This window comes from Danio aesculapii, chromosome 2 (genome assembly GCF_903798145.1).
Source record: "Danio aesculapii chromosome 2, fDanAes4.1, whole genome shotgun sequence".
NCBI classification, from domain to species: domain Eukaryota; kingdom Metazoa; phylum Chordata; class Actinopteri; order Cypriniformes; family Danionidae; genus Danio; species Danio aesculapii.
The window spans coordinates 19,618,453-19,640,398 of record NC_079436.1 but is presented as its reverse complement, the minus strand read 5'-3'; the positions used below and the strand labels follow the sequence as shown (position 1 = coordinate 19,640,398).

Below are 21,946 nucleotides of genomic sequence, written 5' to 3'. Positions count from 1 at the left end.
GCCTGTCTGTTGCGATAAACAAAGCAGGGGAGCTCTTGGCTTCGCCCCCTTGTTAAGTTGGGCAGGAAGTTGAAACAAATTTTCATGTGAAGCAACACACCCCTAAAACAACGACCTGTGTACACAAATGTGTACAAAATGACAGTTTTTAACACATTATAATAATAAAATCTTAATTGTGTTTTGAACTGAACCTATACTGGCACACCCAGAAGAACCATAATATTGATATTTAATCTTTAAAAAGGGGTAAACTAGGTGCCCTTTAAAAATGTCAGTAAACCCACTGACAATTTGTATAATTATGCACATAGATTGTTTACTTAATAATTATAAAGTAACAGGTTTACTGTCTTTTTTTAAGTCAGCTAATCGCTTTTTACAGTGTGTGTCAGTATTTTGTCATATATGACAGTTTATATAGTGATATCCATATATGACTATGACTTCCCTGCTGAAAAATCCAGCTTAAACCAGCCTAGGCTGGTTGGCTGGTTTTAGCTGGTTGGACAGCCTGGTTTTAGAGGGGTTTTGGCCATTTCCAGGCTGGTTTCCAGCTATTTCCAGCCTGGTCTTAGCTGGTCAAGCTGGAAAATGACCATCTAAATACAGCTAAAACCAGCCTGGTTTAAGCTGGACATAGTTGGTTTAGGCTGGGCTCCCAGCCTGACTAGGCTGGTCAAGCTGGTTTTAGCTGGTCATCTCCCAGCCTGACCAGCTAAGACCAGGCTGGAAATGGCTGGAAACCAGCCTGGAAGTGGCCAAAACCCCTCTAAAACCTTGTCGACCAGCTAAAACCAGCCAACCAGCCTAGGCTGGTTTAAGCTGTTTGTTTCAGTAGGGTTATATATATAAAATCCAAATATAAACTTGTATGACATATAAGTAACTTGCATATAGTGTCATGTACCACATTTGTGATGCTACAAATAGTTGAGACCATTTTCAAGGCAATATGGGACCGATCTGCTACTAACAAAATGCACACAGCAAAGTGTCCAGTGAGGATGGAGCGTGGATTCACACATGTTGCTTTCATGGTGAATGAAAGTATGCCTTTACTCCAGCTCTCATTGCCCAAGATGGCTGCTCAAAGAGAGCGACAGATGCTGTGAAGCGAGCCGTACGCACACGGCACCTGGCAGCAGGAAAATGGCTGTTTGTGTCTGGCTCTGGAAGCACTGCTGCAGGCGACGCGGCGAGAGAGAAAGGACTCGGCTAAACAAGACGCCAGCCCTGCGCTCAAGTAGCACCGGCAATCTCCCTGACACGACATGACAGTTTGCTTTGAGTTACAGGAAAAAGCCATGATGGATGCTAAGCTCCCCCTCACCTGTAGGGACTTGCTTGCTTTTCTCTCTCGCAGCTGAGAGAAAAAACAAAACAGAAAACACTCTCTGCACCGAGAAATGAAAGGGCAAGTAGTGGAGACACGGAAAGTTAGCTTTACGTGTCACATAAAAAAGGCTTAGCGAATAAGAAAGGCTCTGTTGATGGGAAGACCGGGATAGTGGGGATTGTGAATTGGGGATTTTCGCTGTTCTGTTTGTTTTTTTTTGTTTTTCCTCAGCATCCTCAGCTTGTTAGAAGTGTTTACACTCAACTGCCACTCTCAGTGATGCATCCTTTCACAAACCTCAGCAGAAAATCCGGGCCCTCGATGCATCCTGGGACATCGCTCTCGCTGATACGCCCCAAACCAAAAACGCGCACAAATATGTCGACAGATCAGTCAGCGTGTGGGCGCTGAAACGTCTGCAGGCGTCGAGTGCTTGGTAAACACGTTCAACACAAAGCCAGATAGGCTTGTGTTTGATAAGCTAATGCGAGGAAAGTTATTTACAAGATATCTTATTGATTTATAAAGATCGAACGTGATCATTTGTACGATTTCTGCAGGCCCGTTGAGATTGACAGCATCACAAGGTAAAAAAAAAATGGTTGGCTCATTGACTGCTGAGTTTCGTTCCCCCCAGGGTAGATGCAAAGCAGGCAGGCAAGCATATTGTGGATTTGACGTTTGCTAGTTTACATATTAGAAAGTCCTGGATGCTCAGATGGGTGTTCAGATGGTAACAGGACTCGCGTTCTGTATAAGCGCCATCACAGCTGTGTCAGTGACAGGGCCAACAGCACACAAGATCTTGGCAAAGGCTATTTAAACATGTTTAAAAATGAAACAAACCTGATTTTTAAAAATTTATTTATTTAATTTATTATATTTACCGTGTAATTTAGTTTTTAATAGCCACATTGAGGAGTTAGTAGAGTAGAAATCATCCATACAGTTCAAGCAACCAAACGTTTGGTCTTTTCTTTCATCATTTGCTCACCTTTATGTCATTTTCAGTTTATTTCTTCTATAGAAATTATTTTGGAAACTTTTTTTTAACCAACATATTAATACGTCAGTGGACTCCAAAATAATGGGCTACTTATAATTTTAATTATACATTTAGAATAATAATACATTTAGGTTATTCTTTTTTTAATAGTTATGTTTATTTTTATTAATGCAAGTTTTTGTGCTACTTCATTGTAAAAAAGAATCAACACATTGGTAACATTTTAAATTATTATAAATGTGTATTATATTAAATAACACATATAGTGGCTTGCAAAAGTATTCATACCCCTTAAACCCACATTTTCTCACATTATGACCACGAACATAAATAAATTTTATTGGAATGTTATGTGAAAGACCAACACAAAGTGGCACACAATTGTGAAGTCGAAAGAAAATCATCTTTGAGTAAAACAACTGAAAAGTGCCGTGTGCAAAAGTATTCAAAGTATTCAGTCTCATACCCCCCCCACGCCCAACTTCTCTGAATCAATACTATGTGAAACCCTTTTTGCTGCAATAACAGCTGCTAGTCTTTTAAGGATATCAACCAGCTTTGCACATCTATAGACTAAAATCTTTGCCTATTCTTCCTTGCAAAACAATTCAAGCTGAGGCAGATTGGATAAAGAGAGCGTTTGTAAATGGCAGTTTTCAGATCTTGCCACAGATTCAGGATTGTATTTAGGTCTGGACTTTGACTGGGCCGTTCCAACACATAAATATATTTCATTTTAAACCATTCCATTGTTGCCTTGGCCTTATGTTTAGGGTCGTTATCCTGTTGCAAGGTGAGTCTCAAGTGTTTTGCAGACTCCAACAGATTTTCTTCCAAGATTGCATTGTATTTGGCTCCATCCATTTTCCTATCAACTCCGACCTGCTGATGAGAAGCAGCCCCAGAGCATAATGCTGCCACCAACATGTTTGACAGTGGGTATGATGTGTTCAGAGTGATGTGCAGTGTTGGGTGTCCGCCACACATAGCGTCTTGCATTTAGGCCAAAATGTTCAATTTTGGTCTCATCTGACTTGAGCACCTTCTTCCTCACTTTTGCTGGGTCACTCACATGGCTTCTGACAAACTGCAAACGGGACTTCTTGTGGTTTTCTTTTAACAATGGCTTTCTTCTTGCCACTCTTCCATAAAGCCAAATTTGTGCAATGCACGAGTAAAGCCTGTTTCACACTGCAAGCGTGAGCACAGCGTGAGCAGCATGTGTTTTTTTGGGCGTCCTTGTTAACAGATTAGAGCTTTCATACTGCATGCAGAAGCAGCGCGTCAGCATGAGGCGTGAGTGTCGCTGAAGCAGCAGTGCCGTGGTAGTCCCGGTGCTGGCTCAATTAAAGTGACAGTGCATTGATAATGACCAAAAACACATTGAATGACAGTAAAAAGTAGCAATTTGCCCAATAAATGTATCAATACGATCCACTGATTTTTATATAGTCAAACAAATGAACTCCAATGATTAAAAACAGCAACAAATTTTTATTTAGGCCCGAACTACAAAACCAAATTTAAAACAATTTTAGTATTAGTTTTGCTTAGTAAGTTGCACACTAGTTTGATTCTGTATAAATATAACTATAGGACTACATCATCCTGACAATCAAAAAACAAAATGTCATGATATAACAGTTGATTGTCTTCTGACCAAGTGTTCCTGAAAAGACATGAGTGACACTCCTCGGAGTGTGAAAAGCATACAGTTCTTTGGGAACTATATCATTTGTAAAATAAAGACTTGAGGTTAAAGAAACAGCATTGGAGGAAGTTGCCGCAGGCCTTGGTGCAGATGAAAAGTAAAAAAAAAATGTAAATATAGATAGATAGGTAACTAGATAGAATAGACAGAGAAAATTGATCTGTGCGGCAGTTTGTCAAGAACTGCGCGCTGCAGACGCAGTCGGTGTGAAAGGCAAACACCTGCGTGGCGCTTCTGCTCTCCATACGCAATGTGCACGCGCTGCTGATGCCCTGCTTGCGGTGTGGAACAGGCGTAATAGTTCTCCTATGGACAAATTCCCCCACCTGTGCTGTAGGTCTCTGCAGTTCATCCAGATTCACCATGGGCCTCTTGGCTGCATCTCTGATCAGTGCTCTCCTTGTTCGGCCTGTTATTGTAGGTGGACGACCATGTATTGGTAGGTTTGCAGATGTGCCATACTCTTTCCATTTGCGGATGATGGACTAAACAGTGGTCTGTGAGATGTTCAAAGCTTGAGAAATCGTTTTAAAGCCTAACCCTGCTTTAAATTTCTCTACAACTTTATCACTGACCTGTCTGGTGTGTTCCTTGGACTTCATGATGCTGTTTGCTCCCAAATATTCTCTTAACAAACCACAGAGTTGTACTGTGACAGTCATCTGTACTGAGATTAAATTACACACATGTGGACTCTATTTAGTCATTAGGTCAACATTCAATACATACTTTTGCAGTCACCATTCTCCCTCACCATCTAGTTCCCTATCCTCTTTCACCAGCCACCTCTAATCACACCTGAGCACCCTCACCTGAGTTTTAATTACACACACCTGCACCAGCAATCACAGCCCCTATAAAGCCTCCCCGGTTCCAGTCATTCATCGGCTGGAATCGAAGTCAAATGGTTCACCTTACCTTCTCCCTGGCTCTCCTGCTTCCGTGGATGTTTCCATTCTCCTGTGGACGTTTCTCCTAACCCTGTGGATGCACATGCTGTGATTAAGGGGAGGGCCTTTATATTCAGTTGGTTGCATAAAGATCCGTGTTTACATTGTGAACATCATACTGGTCTGCTCTCAATCCAAGAATATTACTTACCCACTTCTCCTGTTGAATAATCCACTGTGTGTTTGAATATATGTGTGTGTATATATATATATATATATATATATATATATATATATATATATATATATATATATATATATATATGTATGTGTGTGTGTGTGTATATTACATTATTAAAAAAATAAGCCTAATCTAAAACTACAACAAATTTCTTACTCTGGAGTAAAAGATACATTAACTTGTTTGCCCATTTACAATATGTTGAATATGAAAAATAATAAATATTTTAAACATTTTAATAAAAAAAAATATTCTTTTGTTAATAATTCAAGTCTGGTGTATTTCAAAGCAATCGTTCATTTGTGCAGTGCTTTGAGTTTTCTCTGTCAGCTTGTTTGTGCTTGTTCTGTTGAAAATGTCTTGGTTAAGATCTCTGGGTTTTTGTGTTCTTATTTTCTTCATTCTGCCTCGGCTTGGATCCTAAGCTCCAGTGCTGTGTGGGCTTTCCGTTTTGAGTCCCACCAGCTACAGTTTTGTTCCTCCCTCCCCCTCACCCTTCTGGTCAGGTACAGCCATCAGCTTCCTGTCTTCTTCGTTTTCCCCTGTAGTCTGTCCTTTGTGTGTTTGCTTCAGCTCTGGCTCTGTGCACGTCTTGATCTTGCAGAGTTGCACACGTTCCTGGATTATATATTTTGGTGATCCTGGATAAATGATCCCTACACCCTAAACCTATCTCTACCTATAAGTAGGGGATGCACAATATTATCAGAAGATTGCATAAAATGGCAGATAATTGTTTAAAAATGTAAACATCGGCCAAATATGGAATATTATGCCAATATGCCTTCCGTACAACATGATGTGTTGATTATGAGTCACTGTTAACGATATTTGTAAATGACACAGTATTTAACTGTAATATTTAATTCAATTCAAGTTTATATGTAAAGCACTTTTCACAATAATTATTGTTTCAATGCAGCTTTACAAAAGGTGCATATTATTGTATTGCCATCAAATGCAGTAACTCTTAGGTTATTAGTTACCATAACTTTTGTCAGGCAGTGTATTAACTTTATTAGTTACTAATAACTTAACTAGTAACTAATAGCTTTTACAGTTAAAAGTTATTATATACAAACAGTAAACCTGCAGTTATATGAATTGTATTTTACTGTAGGACAGTTTTGCAGCATGTTACTGTATTTTAAAGTTGCATTGTGAAAATGATATAAATATGACATTTTACAAAGATATACAATACTGTAAATACATTTCCTCTAGACAAATTTCCTGTAGAAGCTACTGAAAGTTACTGGCAAACTGCTGCCAGTAAGTTACTGTAGATTCTACAGAAACTTGTTACAGTAACAGTGTACAGTAACTTACTAGTCTGTAAGGAGAGCTGCCAATAAGATCAAGTCAGCAATCTGCCCATTACATTTTTTCATGTGCGGTGATTTAGAGTCGATTGCATGTTTTTAAGCCAGTTAAGCTTAATAAGTTGATATGTGTTATCTCATGTCTCACGCTCTTTCTATTTTTTTCTTTAGCACTTTCATGTTGCATGTAAATGCCTTTATCGATGATCTTTTGTGCATCACAGTGACACATATCACATGGATTTCCTAATTGTTATCCATGAATTCCCGGACACACGTCCAGCTTGAGCTGGCTCTTATAGATGGGTGGTCATAATTTTTTATACACTCCTGTGCTTTCTTTTATTAATAAAGCACACAATTGTGTCATCGACTCATCCAGTTGATGTAAAATAATAAAAACAACCAAAAATAAACAATTATTTTTCACAGGTACTTTGAAGAACTGATAAAACACAACAGCACAGCTTCTGGTTTTGTTAGTTTTTAACTTATTATGTACATGTAATGCCAGTTTGTTGAATGCGACTCGATATACTTAGTATATAATCAATATGGTGGCTCAGTGGTTAGCACTGTCGCCTCACAGCAAGAAGGTCACTGGTTCGAGTCCTGACTGGGTTAGGTGGCATTTTTGTGTGGAGTTTGCATGTTCTCCCCATGTTGGTGTGGGTTTCCTCTGGGTGCTCTGGTTTCCGCAGTCAAAAGACACACACTATAGGTGAATTTAATAAACTAAATTTTATGTAGTGTATGTGTGTGAATGAGTGTGTTTGGATGTTTCCCAGTACTGGGTTGCAGCTGGAAGGGCATCCGCTGTGTAAAACATATGCTGGATAAGTTGACATTAAGTTGAGAAAAACATTGATTTGTGTGTGCTATAAGCAGTTAAACTAGTAATATTTAAGTAAAATACACAAATAATATGAAGTTATGTCATAAAATTGAGTCTTAATTGATTTTGTTGTTTGCACATATTCATTGCTCTGATTCATTTATTTGAACTGTACATACCCACTGCACATAGACATTTGTAATTGTTTATCTATCTGCACACTTCTGATTATTAATAGCATCCTGTACATATATTCATTTATTGTAAATCTGTTCATAGCTAATACAACCTGTATATAATGTTCATAGTACATCCATCTGTAAATATCACCATAGTTTTTCTATAACTGCACTTTATAACTTCTACCTGTATCCTGCACTTGCTGCTATTGCACTGCTGGTTAGAACAAAACTGCAATTCGTTGCCTTGTACTTTTACATGTGTAATGACAATAAAGTTGAATCTAATCTAATCTAAGAAAGGAGACAGCAGACAATTGAATCAGTTTGACATCCAGCAATCTTATACATCTTAACTCTTTAAATTGCACTCTAAAATTTATTTTGACCAACTTCTTTACTTAAATTGTGTTCCAAACACCACTTTAAATCAATTTTATTTTTTTGAATGATGGAAAAGGTCAGTCAGATAGTTACGATGCTAGTTAAAGGGTCAATTCAATATCTGCTCTGTTAATATTATTACATTGATTAAAATATCACTCCTAAGCAGCTTCTCCCCTAAGTCCTAGTTTACTGTATTATATTTAAAAAATCATTGATTCAGGGACTGCAGTGTTAAGCTGTGGTCACACTAGAGTTTGAGCTTGCGAAGTTCTGTCATACAGCACTGCGAAAAGGGGCGGGATTAAACAAGATAATTAGACATTTGAAAAAGCGAGAGATCGGTCCATTATTTTAATTCCTGTACAGTGAGGTCAGGTTTTGATCCCCGATTGGTCTCATGCAGTTAAGTAATGCAATTTCGCAGGTCAGAGTTCACCAAGCTTGAACTTTCGAACGCAGCAATCTACGAAACTTGACGCACGAGCTTGCGTTTTCAGTATGAGGCATTCCCGTGCGTATGAATGGAAGTCTATGGATGGAAGACTAATAATAACTAGCTTATTACTAATAAACCGAATAAATTAAAAAACAATTAAGTTACTGTAGTTGAGTTTAGCAATTAAGCATTCATCTTATTATATTATAATTAAAATGTTGTATTCAAAGATTACATGTACTTTATATCTAATAAAATTTTTTTATTTTAACACATTTTTTAACATATTTTTTACACATTTATTTTAATATTTGTTTTGCTATAATATATTTCTACAAAGATCACATTTAGGTATTAAAAATAAGCATAATTTATATTAGGGATGTTCATTTTGGTTAATTATTCCAACAGACAACCGCTGCTGGTTAACTGTATTTTAACGGTTAACCGGTCAGATTAATAAAAATAAATAAATTGACGTGTCTATTTTGTGGCTGACATATAGGGATGCTAATTTTGGTTAATTTTGCTAACCATCAACCGTCGCTCATTAACCGAATATTAAGGTTTAACTGGTCAGATTAATATTAAAATATTATTTAATAAAAACAAAACTATTGACATGTCTATGACTAAATATTGCATTTTAAAATACTGTTTTATTTTAACATGTGAACAACAGCATACAGAACAACAGGATATCTTCGAGCGTTTTCAACAGCATAGAAAAACAGAATAAACAAAATAAAAAGAAAAAATAAATAGTCCTGCCATAGATATTTTATCTTAGTTTAGATTACAAAACGAAAACACTGACTGAATCCTTTTTAAGAACCGGAATATGCTGTTTGTCCAATCATATGTTTTGTCAAAGTAGGCTACCTCAAATCGATCGCACCATGGAAAATAGGCATTTAAACAACAGAAACCCTGCCTCTGCTTTCATTTGATTGAAGAATGAAAAAGACACGACTGACGTAACACGCTTTTTCCGCTCAGAGTTAACTTTCAAACAATACCCCTCTCAGCGCAAAAAGCGCATTCACTGTGATCGGCCCCTTATCCAGCCAAGCTTTAAAAATATATATAATAATTTAACTGCTACCCAGGGCCGGATTAACCAATGGCCCAGGGGCCACGTGCGCACTTGGGGCCCCTGCGAGGGAGGAAAAAAATGATGATTTTGGAGTGTCTATTTAGGCTAAGTGCAAATAGCACACCTCATTGGAATAAGCTTTTTGAGCAATTTTCCACCCATCATTGTTTGAATGACAGACACAACATAACGAATGAGCTCAATTGACAGCAGCGTGAGTGGTATAACTCGTAAAGCGCATGGCAACATGTTTTGACCCGATCGATCATCAGTCGGTTCAAATCCAGTGTCTTATGAACTTCTTTTTTTCCAAGGTGTGCTTTAAATGTTTAAAAAAATAAGTAAAATCTGTGTGGACTATAAATATATGTACTATATATAATTTATTTTTAAAATGCAGGCAATACAATTTAGATAAATTTTATTTAAAAATATTATATTATCCTTATTTTTTAATACAACTATAGGGGTGCAGCCAGGTATGGGGCCCAACAAGACAATGTGCCCAGGGGCCTCTGAATTCTTAATCCGGGCCTGCTGATACTATAAATCGGTTAAAAATGCACCCTTTCAGTTAACCGTTAATCAGTTATTATGAGCATTCCTAATTCATCTGTATCATAAAAAGGCATGTCTGGTTTGATGTAGTGGTTAAAATATACAAATCAAAATAAAATATCGCTTTTGACCAAAATGATTAAAAAAAATATATATTGCCTTACCGAGTATTGGCAAAAATCCAATATTGTGCATCTCTATTATAAGTTATTACTTAAAGTGGGAAATGATGGTGATTTAAATAAGTTATTCATAGATTGACAAAGCTTGTAGAAGCACCTAACCCTGATAGATAAACTGTACATTTCTCTTTCACATCTGATTGGAGGGTTAGCAGAAATGTTGATCCAGTAACATGTTGCACTTGGTTCTGCCTCTTTCCGTATTGTGTGTTTTGTGACAGAGTGGGGTCCGTATCCAGAGTTTGTGTGTAACGATGTATGATGCAACACCATTTGTACCCTGTGTTTGCTCCAAATCATCTTGTTTCACAGTGACTTGTTTTGTCCTACTTAGCATGTCTCATGAAAACATTTTTGTCTCTCTCTCACTCTTGTCCTTTATCTAACCACTAGTTTTGTGTCTTCAATCCCCTTCACTGTCAGTTTTGACCCCAAGAGTGCTTGGTATTGCGCTGGCGCGATATGACTTCAGCTCGAGGGACACCCGTGAACTCTCACTGCAGGTGGGCGACCTGGTGAAGATCTATATCAAGTGTACCAATGGATGGTGGAAGGGTGAAGTCAATGGCCGGGTGAGAAAAAAAAAACATTCTTACACATCTTAAAACTAAAAATGAATGTTTGTAGCTATTTTTGTGAACTTTCAGATCATTAAACTAAACACAGTTATGTGAAATAAAGTTCTGTTAATAATGCTTTGGTAAGAGAATTATGCAATTAATATAGTGAAGAATCTTAATATTGGGCATTTGTTGTTAAATATGTTATTATATGCCTTTGCTGTATTTTGTGAAGTCACGATTTAATTTATTAATCAGATTAGATACGTAAAAATGAATGTTTTTGATATTGTTGGTTGTTTAATTTATGTATTAACTGTTTAATATTTTAATTGATATTTTACAAATGGTTCAAAAGTTTGATGTTGGTAAGATATCACTAAAAATGTAATGCATATTTAAAATTTTATCAATCAAAAATGACAAAGGCGTTTATAATGTTATGTTACAAATAATATAAAATACTATAATAAGATATGATATGCAGTGGTGTAAAATAATAACAAATTACAAATACTCAGACTATTGTAATTAAGTCGTTTTTCTCAGGAATTGTGTTTTACTAAGTAGTTTTAAAAATGTGTACTTTTTTATTGCAGTATCTGTACTTTTACTCCACTACTTTCCTTCAACCTGCAGTCACTACTTTATTTTCTCTTGTCTCTGGGGATTAGAAAACACCCAATCTAAAATCAACCAAATATCAACATCTAATGATGTTACAGCTTGAGGTTGTGTGGACGTTACCACTATGATGTCTATCAGATGTTGGATTTTGGTTGCTAGACCTGATGAATAAATGTCAGTATTTGACATCAATATGACGTTGGTTTAAGATGTTGGGTTTTTAGTCACTTTCTAACACAAGCTAAAATCAACAAAATATTATCATCATTTGAGGTTGTTATTGGACATCAAAATAACGTTGTGCTTAGACGCTGGCTAGACATTGAATTTAGGTCACCTGACATCACATCCTAAATCTAACCTAATATTAACATCTTATGACCTTGTGTGCCTGCTGGCAATCACTAAATGCACTACAGAATGTTACGTTTACACACATCTACAAATTACATGTAAATGCATCAGCTTTTTACAGTGTAATACTCACTACTCTTGAGTACTTTTGAAAGGGCTACTTTTTACTCATACTTTGAGTAATATTTACAACAGATACTTTTACACTACTTGCAGTACATCTTTAGGCAAGTAATGGTACTTTTACTTAAGTATGATTTTTCAGTACTCTTTCCCCCACTGTTGAAATTATATGATATAGCACAGCATAATATACTATAATGCAATATATATAATATAATATAATAAATTACATTTCCAAGTGGGTCCAATTTAATTAGATTATATAAAAATACATTATTTAATTACACAGGAAGTCCGTTGGGTTGTAATAAGTCTTAATGTCTTAAATTTTAAAAACATATATATATATATATATATCTTTTTTTTTTTTTTGCAAATTTAACAAATTAAAGTCCCTAATTAGGGGAAAAAACTAAAAACAATTACATGATTTCTCATGATAATGCCAGGCCATTATAAAAAAAAAACTTAACCCTGCATAAGTCTAAAATTTAATTCTTAATGGTCTTAAAAAGTCTTAAATTTGACTTAATGAAACCTGCACAAACCCTGATTACATTGATTAAAATGTATCCCCGCTCTGAAAATACTTTATTTTTAGTTTGGAGTCAAGCAAACGACATAGCATTATAGATGTATGACAGTGTGATTGACATTTAAGATTGGAATTAGAGCTTAGGTCAGAATATCTCAGCAATATATCTAATACTGAGACATATATCTTTTCTTCAGCCTTATTAGAGTCACTTTTCTTCATTTCATATGCTCGACTTTGTTTAAAAGAGAGATGATTAACTGGAGGTGATGACAGAATGACTGTTAATGATTCTTCTGCACGTCAGTATCAGATCTGAATCATAAGAGATTTCAAACTAGTCATATTGAAGAAGAGATATGCTTGGTTGAGCCCAAAGTATACACAAGTATAGATTTCTAGCATGCATGTTAGCATGTGAAAGTTGTATTGTGCATGAAAGTAATCACTCGATGTCTTAAAAACTTATGTATGACTAAATAGTTTTTGTTTGCGAAAAACTTTGTGGCACAAAGCCTAATAATTGACTGTAAAATAATTATATGTCAAAAAGTAATGACAGCAAATGTTTGTGTTGCTTTAACTTATTTTAACAAGTCAATCAGGTTTCAACTGTTTTTTAAGTTATGAAAAGTTGAACAATATTCTTTGTCAGTTTGATTGATATAAGTTGAGATGACTAGAAAAGTTAATTAGATTCATCTCAAAAATGTAAAACAGCAAAAAAATGTTTACAGTGTATGTTTGTTTTTTTATTTCTGTTTTCTTGTAACACTGCATTTACCTGCAGAAGGCCATAACCGTGTCTTAACCACTGTTTTTTTTTTTAAATTATTAAATAATGTAGAAGTGATTCTTTGAAATATATATATTTAATTCACATATTTGACCTTCATTGGATGTCTAATATGTCAAAAGCAATGTCAGGGTGTCCGCGGGGTCTTATAAAGTGTTAAAAGTTGATAAATCAATGAGAAAATTAAGGCCTTAAAAAGGTATTAAAAAGTCTTAATCGCATTTTTATGAGGTCTTAAATTTTGTTCAAGCGTTGTCCAAAGTGTTTGACTCCAAAAAAGCATACATATATTTATTTTCCTCCTAATATTAACAACCGCTCGATCCACATGATTGGTTCAGGCCCGGGTGCGTCAAGCCAAGCTCCTCCATCCAGGTGATGTCATGTAATTTGCGACAACCACAACAAGGCGATGTGATGCTCACCACATGTAGCGAAACCATAAAGTGAAAAAGATGGCGGAATATGAATTGGAAAAAGACAAGTTTAAACAGTGGCTGAAGCCTGTCGCTGAAAACAACCATGCAATTTATTCTTTCAAGCTTTGTTTTTTCCAAGCTTACCTGAGTTCTGTTGCATGGTTGTCCTCCATTGATTTATTTAACTGCAACTGTTGATTAAGTTGTTGGCAACGCAGTGGCTCAGTAGGTAGTGCTGTCGCCTCACAGCAAGAAAGTAGCTGGTTCGAGCCTCAGCTGGGTCAGTTGACATTTCTGTGTGGAGTTTGCATGTTCTCCCTGCGTTCGCGTGGGTTTCCTCCGGGTGCTCCAGTTTCCCCCACAGTCCAAAACCATGTGGTAGGGTGTGGGTAGGCTAAATTGTCTGTTGTGTATGAGTGTGTGAATAAGTGTGTATGTGTTTCCCAGTGATGGCTTGCAGCTGGAAGGGCATCCGCTGCATAAAACAAATGCTGGATAAGTTGGCGGTTCATTCCGCTGTGGCGACCCCAGATTAATAAAGGGACTAAGCTGAAAAGAAAATGAATGAATGAATGTTTATTAAGTTAAAGGTTTGATACTGATTAGAATTTGAAGTGGCGATGAGGTCTTAAAATATTTTGAGAAGATCTTTAAAGAGTCTTAAAAAGGTATTGAAATTACCTTTATGATTCCTGCATATACCCTGAAAGTGTTTTTCCCCAATCAAAATGACCTAATTTTCTGAAAAAAAAATACTAATAATCTTAATTTGTCATCTCACATTAGTGTCATGAACCTTCAAAGCAATATCTTAATAAGCATTTGTCATCATTGAACAGTCATTGAATGAACACCCAGATTGGCTGTATGACTCTTTGGTTATGCTTGTTTGTTAGTATTTTCAGATTGGCAAAGCTTCTGCTGTGTAGAGAATGCTTGTGCACATGGTTGCCAGATTGTGCAGTCACAGTTATCGTTTAATGACCTTATTGCCACCTGTCTCATCATCTTGTATTTTGCCATGATTGTATGATTATTATGCATCTAACATAATACACAGCAAGGTAAATGTGTAATTAATTATAAAACAATCCATATTTATTTAGCAAATTTCTGGAAATTACCACCACAGCATCAGTCACGTTGGTTGCAAAAAAAAAATAAAAAATCTTAATCTTTTTTTTTTTTTTTGGCCTGTTAAGTAATGTTTTACTATTTTTCTAATAGTAAAATTACTGTCCAGCTCAGATTTAACACCTTGTGGACACAACATTTAGTATAAAAACAACACAAAAATGTATCTGTGAGTTCTCATTGCTTAACCATTCCTTTTCGTGCTTATCCAAGCCAGTCAGCACTGATACGGAGTTTAGTTGTCCACAGTGGTGCTGATAACAGATTGCAATGTAATACAGATGTGTCAATTCCTATTTTAGAGACTTTTTCTATTTATGTGCTTTATTCAGTGCACTGTAAAAATGATATGACAAAAAGTCATGGAAACAAATGTTTTTGTGTTACTTTAACTAATATTAATCAGTTAATTGGGTTTCAATTTCCTATTTTTAGTTATACAAAGTTTATCTGAATATTTTGAGTCTGTTTGACTGATGTAAGTTGAAATGTCTATAAACTTTTTTTGGTTCAACTAAAAATAAAATTAGTCAGCAAGATTTTTTTTACAGTGTGTTAAATCTACTAACATGAGTTCATATACACATTTATGTGACATTTATTGTCATAATGAAAGCACCAGGAGATTTTGAAAGGTTTTTTGAAGCAAATTCAGATTTTGAAAATAAAATAACTATGATTCATATAGTTTGAAAATTAACATTAGAACTGTGACAAACCAACAACATCAGTCACTCAGCATGCACTTTTAATAGTGGTAAAGAGGTTTAATATGTATTAATTAGGTTATAAATCTTACTATTTTGTTGGTAGTACAATGCACTATTCTGTGCCTCTGAATGGCTCTGGTATTTAGACTTTTCTGTCGTTTTTCATGTGGTCTGGACAGCAACAATTGCTTGTTTGTGCATTTGTGCTGCCCACTACATTACAGACCACAGGAGAGGGCAAATTCTTCAGCAGGATAGCGCTCCTATTCATACTTCAGCCTCCACATCAAAGTCCCTGAAAGCAAAGAAGGTCAAGGTGCTCCAGGACTGGCCAGCCCAGTCACCACAAATGAACATTATTAAGCATGTCTGGGGTAAGATGGAGGAGGCATTGAGGATGAATCCAAAGAATCTTGATGAACTGTGGGAGTCCGGTATGAACGCTTTCTTAGCCATTCCAGATGACTTTATTAATAAAGTCATTGCACAGATGTAAGGATGCAGTCCTCCAAGCTCATGGGAGTCATACACAATATTAATTCTTTTTCCACTGCACCATGACTTTATATTCTTTACTGCACATTATTTTTGTTAAAAGCAAAGTCAGACCTTACTGTTCTAATTAAATAATTTTTAAATCAAGATATGACATTTTATTTTGGTAAAATAAGTGTAATCAAGAGGCCTTTGCCTTTCATATAAGCCACTTCTGATACCAAATGATCAAATAGACGTCAAGTTATTATTTGTTGTTCCTAAAACTTGGGTAGGCGACAAGACTTTTGTCAGGTACTGTAGTATAATAATCCCTAAGAATCTATGTCTAGAACTTGTTCCACATTTTATCAGGCTCAGGTGGAAATACAACTGGAATATAACTGACTGTTCTTAGAACCAATTGGCACAGTAGTGTTTTATATTACAGATGTGTTTTATATTACAGGTGGGCTGGTTTCCTTCAACATATGTGGACGAGGAGGAGTGAACGGCGCAGGAATTCCTCCTCACTATAGTCTGACCGCAATGAACCAGAAGTCGGCTTTGGACAAGAATGGTATTAGCGACCAATGAACTCTTACTTGAGCGAAGCCCCACAAACACCACAATTATCAGGCTCCTCTAATGGGATGTGATGGACTGCGGTTGAGACCTGCAGCGTGACGCATCTGAGGTCTGTTTAATTAGTTATGAATGTCCCTCGCTGCTCCACATTCGCTCCAGACGTCTCTTTCTCTCACTCTCTCTCACCCTGTCACCTCCTGAAATCTTCACACAGGGCCCGGGGCCTCCCTCTCTCCGTCTGTTTAAAATTTAAACTCCATTTCTGTGCGAAGCCGGACCTCCCACAAACTCAGGAGTGGCACGCAGAGAGAAAAGCCCTGAGCTGGCCGTTTTTTTTCTCCCCCTTCACTAGGCGACCTTTACACGGTGCTTTCAGCTCACCTTGTGCTATAATTGATGATTTCATTGGACCGTCTGACTCGGCAGAGTTTGGCTGGGGTGAGATGGAGTGCTGTGCTGTCACGAAACCTTCCTCCTCTTTGCAAATTCTTAATACTAATTTTTAATTACATGAGATGCATTTTTATTAAAATAAGCAAAACGTTTGTCATTGTCATACAAATTGCATAATTCAGGAACTATAATTCACAAACAGTATAGTCCAGGGGTCTGATTTAAAAAAAGGTTGCATAGAAACCCCCTAAAAGTGAAAGTACAGCAGAATAATAATTTATTTATTTTATTAATATTTTTTAATTATGGCACTTCTAATAATTATAAGTGGTTCAATTAGGTAAGTATTTACAATAAGTTAAATATGTTTACTTAGTTTACTTAACAGCTGCACACTTGAATCTCCCATCAAGTTTGTTGTTTTATAGACCACAACTTTTATGTTGGAAGTAGCATGCACCCATTTCCACCCCAATTATTATTATTATTATTTGAATATTCATAAATTCATAAGTGAGAACCCAGATTATATTTGAATGTATTACAATTCATCATTTCTTGAGCCACTTGCAAAAGAAGACAAACTTTAAAAATTAGGCAGAATATCTCAAATGGAGATCGCTGAGCTCAAGCTTACTTGTTACTTAGTAGAGAGTGCCAGATTGGTTGCCCGATTACAAATTTTAAGTATTGCATCAGGCAAAAAATTCATGTTTTTAACGTAAAGGCTCTGATTGTGGGATTTAAATGCCACCTATTTTACCCCTTTTACAAAATGTAAGATCAGCCTTTGTCATCTCCAGAATGTGTCTGTAAATTTTCAGCTCAAAATACCCATTAGATTATTTATTATAGCCTCCAGAATATGCCCATTTTTGTGTCTGAGTACATTGTAGCTGTTTTTGTAGCCCGTGGCATTAAATGCAAATGAGCTGCTTTTCCCCACCCACCATTCCCACGTGCGTGTCTGCTTCTCCTGCATTACATCAGATAAACAGCAGTCAGTGACAGAGACAGACTTAATTGAAGCTGAAATGAAGTCACTGGTCAAAAATACCAAGTAAGTTTATTTGATGTATTTGTGGTGGAGTTTTTCAATCTTTTCTAAAATGATGAGTCACGCACAAATGCCTTTTGCAGTACGCACACACGTATGTGCGTTTACTGACACCATATGGCCATGGTGATTATAGTGGTTAAGAATTGTATAGTGATTTTACTGTCTTTTTTACTAACATGCTGTGTTTTAAAAACATTTTAAACTTATAAAACTTAGAGAGTTGGAACAAATATTTTAATTCAAGTTTATTTGCAGAAAATGTTCTGTGTAAATGTGTATACACAGCCTGATCTCATGAGAAAACGTAAGTATTTTACGTTTTGTCAGTTTAGTGGCTAATTCGTACGAAGTCAAAGTTTTCAGTCGTACAAAAATGCACGATTTTAAAAAGGAGACATGGCACCCAACCCCACCCCTAAACCCAACCGTCATTGGGGATGAGCAAATCGTACTAAATTGTACAAATTAGATCGTACAAATACATACAAATTAGCCACTAAATCAAAAAGTTACAAATTGCCGTGAAATTTCGTTGGTATAAATATTATTATAGAAACATGGCACCTGTCAATAAATTCAGTTGGCGGGGAAAACCGCACATCTACGTCACATTACGGTGGGATTTGGGTCCTATTTTAACATCAGGAAATTTTTAAAAAGAGACTTATTGTTTCTCTCACTCCTATATGATTGTGGACACACTCTACCTACACACACTTCTGTCCAAACAGCCTACAAAAGATGATTTTCATCATAGGTGCCCTTTAAACATTTGTACCAAAATATCCTTATGCAACATCATCTTTATGTAATATTTTAATGTTTTTTGACATAAAAGAAAATTCTATAATTTTGACCCTAAAATGCAGCATAAGGCATTTAAACAGCAGCCGTGGAACCTCACTATAAAAGGATGATCAGTAGCTTGTAATACATTCTTTTCACTTTTTTTGACAAAAGAGATTTCATGAAGTTAGTTATTTTTTAAAACATTTATTTTTCATATTTTTTCATCAAAAATATTGTATGACAATACAGTCATTAGGGCCACACAATCTGCAGATTTTTTTTGTTATTTCTGCGCAGAATTTTGTAGATAATGGATTTATGCAGAATGATTTTGGGAATATCGTACATGAATTAGAAAATAATACCTTTTTAACTGTTATTTAATGTTTGCAAATCCAATTCGATCCACTTATACATTGTTAAACAAAGCAAGTCTCTCATGTATTTATACCTCCTAAAAGATTGTAAACCGTATTGTAAATAAAACATGAAAATTTTCATATTAGTCAATAATATTACAGATATTTAAATATAGAAATTTAAAAACTAAATAAATTAAATGTACACACATTTACGCAAGTAAATAAATAGAGTCAATGATGGGCTAAAAATCTGCGAATTTCTGCATGCTCAGATTTAGTGTGGGCCTAGTCATTAGTCACAGTTACTTTTTAAAGATCGTATTGTCAATTTATCATCATCTCATCTCAGTCGCAAACATCTTTCATTTCACCATGTGGTATCCTAATTATAAGATGTAATAGATGATTTCATCTGGCGGTCTGACTCTGCAGAGTTTGGCTGGGGTGAGAGTGTCACGAAGGCCTCCTTCTCTTCAGCCCTGATAACATTTAACAGCGGCGTTCGCTGACAGGAGGCCTGCCGTTCAGAGCGATATCCATCTGAGATGCTCTGACTCACTGCGCTGTGATCAGTCATCGCTCTGTCTGTTTCTGAAGCTCAGGTGCTCCTGAACGCTGACACTGATTCTGGACTCAAGCCAGTTCCTTCTTTTGTCATGCAGTGGAATGAGTGGTAAAGGCTGGAAAGAGGCACAGCGGCTGCTAGGCACTGTAAGAAATAGAAGTTTATTATTTTTGTCAAAAAAGTTTTATTGAAGACACAGTTTCAGAAAGAAAAGGATTCTCTGTTTTACATATTTTGTCCACCTATAACATAGGCAAAGCAAATAGAAGGAGAGAGAAAAAAAGAAACGAAAAAGAAAAACAATAAAAAAACATAATTCATTCATTTTCTTTTCGGCTTAGTCCCTTTATTAATCTGGGGTCGCCACAGCGGAATGAACCGCCAACTTATCCAGCATATTTTCATGCCTTTCCAGCTGCAATCCATCACTTGGAAACATCCATACACACTCATTCACACACATACACTACAGACAATTTAGCTTATCCAATTCACCTAAAGCGCATGTCTTTGGAATTTTGGGGGAAACCGGAGCAACTGGAGGAAACCTATGATTGAAGCGATTGTGCTAGCCACTGCGCCACCGTGCTGCTCTGAAAATCATTTGACAACAAATGTGTTTGTTCAAAGAATCCCAGAATTAAAAGCATTGGATCCAGTTGTAAACACTTTAGAATTTCCATTCCAACAATTCTGTATCAGGGAGTCACGGTGGTGTTTTGGTAAGGCACAATCACCTCACAGCAAAAAGGTCGCTGGTTCGAGCCTGGCGGGGTCAGTTGGCATTCCTGTCTGGAGTTTGCATGTCCTCCCCTTGTTCGTGTGGGTTTCCTCCAAGTGCTCCGGTTTCTCCAACAGTCCAAAGACATGTGCTATACTGTAGGTCAACTGAATCAAAATTGGCCATAGTGTAGCGTGAATGCAAGAGTGTATGTGTGTTTCTCTGCTATGGGTTGCAGCTAGAAGGGCATTCGCTGCATAAAACATATGTTGGATAAGTTGGTGTTTCATTCTGCTGTGGCAATCCCTGATTAATAAAGGGACTAAGCTGAAGGAAAATGAATGAATGAATAATTCTGGATCTTAGAACAAAAAAAAAAACTTTGAGATAGATTCACTTCTGATTAATTACATGTCGCAAAGAGGAGAAATATTTTGGAAGATTCTATGTCATTTTTTCTTTGAATAATGTAACTATGAATCATTAAGAAGTAGAAGTTCAAAGTATAAAATATATTTATGAAAATAAAAAATACATTTGGTGAAATCTAATGGTGGATTAAGGCTCCGTCCACACGAACATGGGTAATTTCAAAACCACTTTTTTTTTAATGCGGTTTTGCTAGTTGTTCACACCAAACGCGGCAGACGAAAATACAAAATTCCGCACATTCACGACAAACACATTGCATATTTTGTGTTGCTCTCCCACGGGACATTTTCACATTTGCATTGATTTGTATGCAATTTACTTATGCAAATACTTAATTTCCCATTAGGTATGAACCCAGCTTAAAACTGTCATCACCGCCTGTGGTTTGGCATGCCCTTAAAATGCATCACAGTGCGTTTTTGCATTTTCATGTGGATCAATAATTTTTTAAAAACGAAAGTGGGGCAAACCCTGTTTAAAAAAACACCCGTGTATGTGTGAACATGGCCTAGGACACACTCGGGCTTAAGTTGTTTTTGTTTTTTATATAGTTTTACAGTATTTGCAGCACCTAATGCTTCATTTTGAAAATGTTTTAAAAATGGGGAGTTGAGTAAAGAGTGGTCACACTTTATTTTGATGGTCTGTTTGTTGAATTTAAGTTACATTGCATCTACATGCCAACTAATTCTCATTAGATCATAAGTAGACTGTTGGGTTTAAGGTTAAAGTAAGTTGACATGTACTTGCAAATATTTTCTTATAGTCATTTAAATGTCTGTTGAAGGACCAGTATTAACAGATATTAAGCAGACAGTCTACTAAAACTCAAATGGATCATAAAAATAAAGTGTTACTTAAAGTGTTAGTATTTTTTTTTTTATTCAGTAAAGGTCTGATAATTCTTCTAAATTAAAAAAAAAAGTCTAATTTGTTGCGATTCAAACTCTTCTGAAGTTTAAAACATTGATATTGTGCTGTTGAGAAACATGTCTATTTTCACCTTTTTTGTAATTTTAAGCAAAAAGCGAACAAACAACAGAATGCTGTTATTGACCATTTGTATTTTATATTTAAATTAGGAGGAAAAGTTTACAGAAAACTTTAGTTTTCACAAAAAGC

The 21,946-nt window shown here is 36.1% G+C and overlaps 1 protein-coding gene across 1 annotated transcript in view; it reads left to right on the top strand.

Moving 5' to 3' along the window:
* vav3b (vav 3 guanine nucleotide exchange factor b) overlaps positions 1–17,157 on the top strand; it is a 120,144-nt gene extending 102,987 nt beyond the window's left edge. The window contains exons 26-27 of the mRNA XM_056474261.1: positions 10,606–10,754; positions 16,384–17,157. Coding sequence (XP_056330236.1) covers positions 10,606–10,754; positions 16,384–16,425 — 191 coding nt within the window. The 3' untranslated portion in view covers positions 16,426–17,157. The remainder of the gene's footprint in view (positions 1–10,605; positions 10,755–16,383) is intronic.
* Positions 17,158–21,946: the final 4,789 nt, after the last annotated feature.